At 33.7% G+C, this 7,160-nt stretch overlaps 1 protein-coding gene across 1 annotated transcript; it reads right to left on the reverse strand.

Annotated features, from left to right (window-relative positions):
* Nucleotides 1-2,068: 2,068 nt before the first annotated feature.
* LOC149197177 (purple acid phosphatase 23-like) lies at nucleotides 2,069-5,002 on the reverse strand. The gene is made up of 7 exons (XM_089403869.1): nucleotides 4,646-5,002; nucleotides 4,325-4,516; nucleotides 3,803-4,139; nucleotides 3,508-3,725; nucleotides 3,228-3,418; nucleotides 2,657-2,938; nucleotides 2,069-2,515 (listed from the first exon to the last, which is right to left on the reverse strand). Exons 1-7 carry the CDS (start codon nucleotides 4,938-4,940, stop codon nucleotides 2,387-2,389), a joined length of 1,644 nt encoding a protein of 547 aa, XP_089259995.1. The 5' UTR covers nucleotides 4,941-5,002; the 3' UTR covers nucleotides 2,069-2,386.
* Nucleotides 5,003-7,160: the final 2,158 nt, after the last annotated feature.

Here is a 7,160-nt window from a genome sequence, read left to right on the forward strand (position 1 = left end):
ACTATCATGTCATTTTTCGTTGGACAGGACAAGTGGTTTCATGCAAGAAACTATAACTATTATATTAAATTTTTTTGAAATAGATCTTGCATTTTTATACATAATGGCCATCATGAATAGCTCTCGCATGGAAAATATGTTTTTGGAAAAGACAATGCATTCATATGCATAAATATATAATCTATTGTGTTAATCCATTTGGAAAAGAAAACACAATAGTATGAGCAAAGAAAATTGTTTGTTGGTTAAGTTCGCTTGAATGATTCTTATGCATTTACAAGCACAAGAATAATATCTAATATGTTAGCTTTCTTTTGGAAAGGATATGAAAGTGCATGCAATATTTTGTGAGCATTTTTTTGGAAAGGCGACATTTGATAATGATTTGTTCTTTATTAATTTATGTGCAGTGATGTTAAAGAAGACATCTCATGACATTATGTTTATGTTTTATGCATGCACACAAAATGATGTTGATGTGTCATTAATAAATATAGATTATTGGTTAATTAATATTTTATGTTTTATCTAGTCATGATATTAGTTGTGCTGACAATCATCAATGGAAGGAAAGGATGGTACTTGTGCAAATGATAACTCATGTTTAACATTGTCGCAGATAAAGATTTGTTGATCCATGCAGATTGAGGAATTCCAGCTACAGGATGATCCAATGATGGAAATAGTGACCAAAAAATTATAGAGATTGATGATTCATGGGTAAGTGATATCATGATGATTGTAATAGCTTATAGTTATTTATGTTGCATCTAAGATTATTTTTATATGTAATATTTTATGAAAATGGTTAAGGGATGGACTCCATTATAACCATTGAATGTGAGGTGAACACCCTTACGAGTGTTTAATAATAAAATTAAAGGCTTGTCGGTTTTCACCCTAAGGTTTCGAGGACATATCAATGTCTAATGATGTGATTGTTCATTGTGTCATTTTTATGATGTTAGTTTCTTTCATGATGTTATCAAGTATGTGATTTACTAATTGAGGTAAAATAATCATGGAATTTATGCATAGTTATAGTAGGAAATTTAAGTTAATATGCTACAAAAAATACATTTAATGGTTGTGTAACTAAGTATGTTTTTATTAAATATTTCTCTTTGTAATGATGATGGTTATTCTAGTGATCATTGAGGGAGTATAGAAAGTAATTTAGGAAGTTACACATTTTAAACGCTTAACAAATTTCCTAACTCCATGCATTTTCTTGCGAGGTTACCAAGGGATGTTACATCTAGTTCTTCACAGCACCACATATTCTCATAAATTTTAGATTTAATGATAATTTTAATATTATTTATTTTAGGCATACATTTTTTATTCTCCAATAATTTAACCCAGACTTTCAATATTTATTCCATTTCTATTTGGAAAGTCTTTCTTTATGTGTTAATTATGTTGTTATTGTATATTAAATACCTAATCATAACCATACTTATAATGAAAGAAATTTACTTCTAAAACAAAAATAAAATATGATATATTATTTTTCATTTTCAAATTATAAATTATAAAATTATTTTAAACTACTCCTTAAAAAAATAAACAGGTGCTTCGTGATTTTCTTAAAAACAAATAAAAAACCCTTAAAAAAATTCCTTTACTATTGATATTATTTTAAACTACTCCCAAAAAGAACAAATACATCAAAACCTCACAACTTCTTTTTGAGTTAATACTGGGCTTTCAATCTCTAATATCTCTACCAATATATATACTAAAATATTCACCTTACCTTATTATTATTGTCAAGGAACCTTTACCTTATTATTATTGTCAAGGAACCTATGACCTAACTTTTTAAGTAGGATTAAAACCTAATATAATTAAAATCCGTGAACTATCCCCCAACGATGGCCATTAACCATATACATTAATCTGAAACAACATTAAATAACACATTTTTCAAAACTCCACTCACTGCCATTCTAATAGATTTGCATAGCCTTGCCTGACCATCACGAAGAAAATTTCCCGAATGCATTTTAAAAATCCATATCGGACTCCACATTTTTCATGAGTTACACTTAATGAATATTGCAAGTGTAGCGAAAGATTAAGTTGTCTATTCGAAGTGTGTACAACATAAACTCTGATGAAGAATACAATTGCAAATATGTTGCTGCAGCAGAATTAGTCTCCATACAAGAAAGCAACATAATTTATTTTTCATAAGCATGACAATGAATTATTTTATGGATTATACCAAAGCCTACTTATCAGAGAAATACAACATCCTAATTATCCCTATTTTCAATCGCTTTGGTGCATGCTTTATTAAAGCTTCCTCTAAACTTGGTGTTGGTAAATTAAATACTAACTTCACCCTACTTCAAAAGTCTGATATCCATCTTTAATTTTTTCAACCCTTAGCCTCGGGGACGTGAGAACATTTTTTATTGCGTCTGACAATATAGATTTGGTCACCTACGCTTCCATATGCATCTTGATTCCGGTGCCATGTCCACAACGCGTGTGTTGAATTGTGTACCTGCAACACATATCAAGTCATTTGGGTACATTGTAATATTATTCATTGTTTAAAAAAGAAGAGGAAAACCCTAATGTTACCGGATATCTTATGGCGTATAAGGTTAGAATCGATATTTTAATATTGTAATTTAAGGCTGACCTCAAGTATGCCATGACCGAAACTGGATTCTCTGTAAGCACTCCATTCTGGTTGTCTGTCCCAGCACAACTTGCCCTTGGCTGGACCCGAGGTGTATGTGAAATGACAGACCCCTCCATATTCTGGTTGTATACTTGTGATATTGGGGCAGTACCCGGGCTCGTCAGCATGATGCGTAGCAAGCCTCTCAATGTTTCCTCCATCCCCAATAGTGATATACACAGGGCCACATGGATCCAACCCATACCTGTAAACTCGGTTCATTCTTTCATATGCATGCACCTATTGTGTGATACACAAGGTTCATGAGCTTCAGAGAACGTATAAGATAATTTATAACTTTCCTATGTGATTATGCTCATATGGGTACAGAATAACAGCGTTGCCTCTCATTATGATAAAATTGTGAATGAGATTATGATTTTAGGTTATTTAAAATATGTTTTCCATTTCTATTGCATTAATGGACTTAGCAAGAAAATTAGGGAAACCACATTACCCAACTCAAACTAGTAATTTTAACAAAAACTTAAAATGGTTAGAGAAGAGCCACGCGCTAATGGCCTCTTACATGTCCATGAAAGGCAATGTCCACTCCATACTCGTAAAGCAGGTCTTCCATCTGTTGTCTCATGCATTCGAATTCCTGATAATGGCTGTTGTAACTATTATACCAAGGGCTGTGCCATGATGCTATTAGCCATGGAGTAACACTTCGATCCACTTGCGTCAGATCTCTCTTCAGCCACTTATACTGCTGGCCTATAAACGAGAAAAGCTACGGTTGAGAATCGGTGAAATGCAATATCATCATAAAGTCAATGGAATATAACATTAAATAGGTAACTTACTGGTTCTGTTGTAGTCAGTATATGATGCTAGAATCACGAAGTGTACTCCTCCGGCGTTGAAAGAGTAATAGAGATTATTGTTGGATCCGGATTCCTTAGATGGGACTGCAAACCTCGCTTTGTAAGATGCAAATTGGACGCCTCCACCTTGAGTTTCTATGTCATGATTTCCCGCCAATACCATCATAGGCACTCGTGAAACCAGTGGCTCCATGAACCTTCAAATAAATTGAAATCGAAAATGAATAAAACGGTTTTAATGAAAACGAAAATGAGCGAATTAAAAGTCAACTACCTTCCCCATGCATCCCAGCGAGGCTGATACGTTTGATAGAATGGACCATTAGGGAATGCGCACTTAAAGCAGGCCGCGGATTTATCGCCAGTGGTAATATAATTAGTTGCGTATGACATGTCTCCAACCATGAGAACCATGGAGGGGTCATTCTGCACAAGATGATTAAATGTTGTGGAGGAATTATAAGTGAGACCAAGATCTCCCACCACTGCTATTCGGGGGAGATACTTATTTGGGCCTGGAGAAGGCAGAGTGACAAATTCATGCTCTTCGCTTAATGCAGATAAGGATTTGTCTCCACATATATAATAGTATCTGGTGTTTGGAAGAAGATCTGTTCAATAATAAAAGGTCTTTTCCATTAAAAATGAAATCAATGCAATGACTACCAACGCATTCCAGCCATATCATGTTGAGAAAAAATTTCCCATCCTTCATAAAAATAAAAGAGGACTACATTTTAAAACTCTGGCATGAGTAAATCGAAACTATATCGATGTATGTAATAATGTTTCTCACCTTTGACGAGAACATGGTGGATAATTCCGGAGGTGTAATTTAAAAGGCCTTTGTCTGTATATGTTTGGCTATAGATCACAGATGTCCCTTCAGCTTTAAGGGAGTGTACGCCACTTTTAGTGCTGTAATACACTTCACTCCTCACTGAGGAAGGATCCAATGGCGTTACCTTGGGTCCGATCTGAGCATCACCTGCACAACATTTTTAAACCCTTAAACTCAACATTTCTAACCACGACAATATTTAGGTAGCAATCATTACGTTTTAGCCTATCCAAAGGTATATGAATGAATGAAACTAGGGTTGAGAAACAAACAGACCTGTTACCCAAGAAACCCACATGGAGTTAGGGGTAGTTGAAAGCGCAAGCATTATTTGCTCTGGGAAGATAGAAGGAACTCTCTTGACGAGGCGAGGGTCGTAGTTGGGCAAGTCATCGCTTCCATTGCGCAGAGTGGGATCGAGGGACACAGTCACAGGCTTAAATGGGCCTTGCAATGTTGTTGGAATAGACATTATTCCTCTCACAAACACAGTTGACATAATACCAAACAAAATGAAAAGCTGCAACCCCATCGTTCCAATATCTACTTGCAGCCCTGGGCTCTTCTCCATCGATATGATTTTCGTTCTATGGGTGGGATAGGTCTATATATGGCCAGTGGTGCAGGGCGTTTGTGTTCCTTAGGGCCAGTGGTGCCGAGCGTCTACTTGTGCAAATTGATTAATCCGTTTTGGGCAATTTTCACGTGGATTGCCACGTCTTCGGATGCCCTGCCAACCCAAGTGTGATGAAATATAGATATCCATTCAAAGGTCTTGGAACTTATCCACTCGTATCAGGAATTACGTAGCAGGCATTTCTTTTATATCCAAACTGAAAAGGGCATCACCCTAGCAGTAGTGTCAACGTCCTCTTTTTTTCATTGTTGTTATTTTTATTTGAGGACTGAAAAAGGCATTATCCTAACAGTAGTGTCAACGTCCTCTTTTTTTCATTGTTGTTATTTTTATTTGAAGACTGAAAAAGGCATTACCCTAGCAGTAGTGTCAACTTCCTCTTTCTTTCATTGTTGCTATTTTTATTTAAAGTACATGAATAATTTTGTAATGATAAAAAAAATTAAAATAATTTTATTTATACAGTAAAATACAATTTAAATAATGAAATTTTATAATTTTATATATATTTATTTCAATAATAATATGAAAATTAATAATAATGATAATAGTGTTTACTCTTTTCAATTATTTGAAAGAAAAATATATGAAAAAAATAATATGACACCTAACTTAATGGTGTAATAATTTTTTATTCTATAAGTTTTTTAAGTGGTTATGGATTTTAGATTTTAATTGAAGTTTTAATAATATAAATTTGATTTTAAATAATTTTTGAATAATCTTCAAATAAAATAAAACATTTCTTTTTAATTTTTATTTGTTTTATTATTTTAATAAAATCTATTTATTATGATGATGATGGTGGTGGTTAATGTCTAATCAGACCAAATTTAAGACCTAAAGAAACTAATTCCTATTTAAGATTCTATTCTTATGGTCAAAAAGCTTGGAGAGAAACCTCCCGAAATCACTATAATTTTAACATCCTAAAAAACTAGAAACGTTAGTATTGCAACAAAGATTATGAAACTGAGATCTAATGAGGTTGTACGCGGAGGCTCTAAGAAGAAGTGATTTTCATCCTCAATGTTCATATTCTCAAATTATTAATTAAAATTTTATAAAAATAAATTAAGTGTGAGAAAAAATCACATGTGAAAATAAATTTTATGTGAGAAAATATCTAACTTGACTAACCTTAATATAACTTTGGTAATATTTTAATTATGAACAAATTGTTTTTCCATTTAACATTAAATATAACTCTCACTTAAACTCAATTTAATTAAAATAATAATAAATTAACCTCAATAAATTAAATTATTAATTTTTTTCACATTTATTCATGGCCCAGCAATATGAATTTCTTCACCTGCCTCCGATATATCGATTTTCGAAGAGGACGGCGCTTGTGCTCACTATTCCCGATGATAAGAAGCATCACCTGCAAATAGTTTATTCCCTCTTTCACATCTTTGGAGAGATCCCCGCGTCTCCCAATGCCATGCAATTGCAAATAATTTATTTGACAACTTTATGATGGATTCCCCCCGTCTTCAGATGTCTTGCCAAAACGAATATATTAAAAAGAGTGAGTTTATATATATATATATATATAAACGCGCGCTTTTATATTCAAAGACTCTTCCTGGCAACAAGTGAAACGTGGGTATTTATCGTGCTAGGGTTTTCTTTGATATCTTATCTCTCCCGAATCTCCACGTTTTGAACAAATCACCGATTGCAACCCTTATCCGATTGCACGTTCCAATAATCTATTTACGTGGCTGGTTGGGCATACCTCTCCATCTCCGTTTACAGAGACGGACGTTGACGTTCTTCTGCGGAATCGTTTACCATCGGAAAGCTTTTGCACGTGGGAGCCTATCACATATAAATGTTATGTCTGACATCTGTTACTGTTTCAGCGCCGTATAGAGGGGAACTGGAGACATGGAATTCAATTTAACCTACTGAGCTACAGCTCACCCGCTGGTCCTAGCCTATGCAAAGCAACAAGTGCACACAGAAACAGTTAATGCATTGTAATTTTAGGTAACCAAATATTTATCATAGTTGATCGAGTGCTTGGATTGCGAACTTTCACTCACCTGAAGGCCATGGATGAATTTTTATTCAAAATTTAAAGTACTATTAGTATTAGTATTGATATATGCAAAAGATAGATTCTAAAATAAAATTTTAAAATTA

This window comes from Pinus tabuliformis, chromosome 2_2 (assembly GCF_031772625.1).
Source record: "Pinus tabuliformis cultivar Carrire ecotype Pingquan chromosome 2_2, CPIR1, whole genome shotgun sequence".
NCBI lineage: Eukaryota > Viridiplantae > Streptophyta > Pinopsida > Pinales > Pinaceae > Pinus > Pinus tabuliformis.

Excerpts from the sequence above, each read along its gene's own strand:
- LOC149197177 (XM_089403869.1), bottom strand. The coding sequence starts at position 4,940 with ATGGAGAAGAGCCCAGGGCTGCAAGTAGATATTGGAACGATGGGGTTG. Across the intron at positions 3,726-3,802 it reads CGCTGGGATGCATGGGGAAG|GTTCATGGAGCCACTGGTTT; the intron begins GTAGTTGACTTT and ends ATTTATTTGAAG. Across the intron at positions 2,516-2,656 it reads TCGGTCATGGCATACTTGAG|GTACACAATTCAACACACGC; the intron begins GTCAGCCTTAAA and ends TATGTGTTGCAG.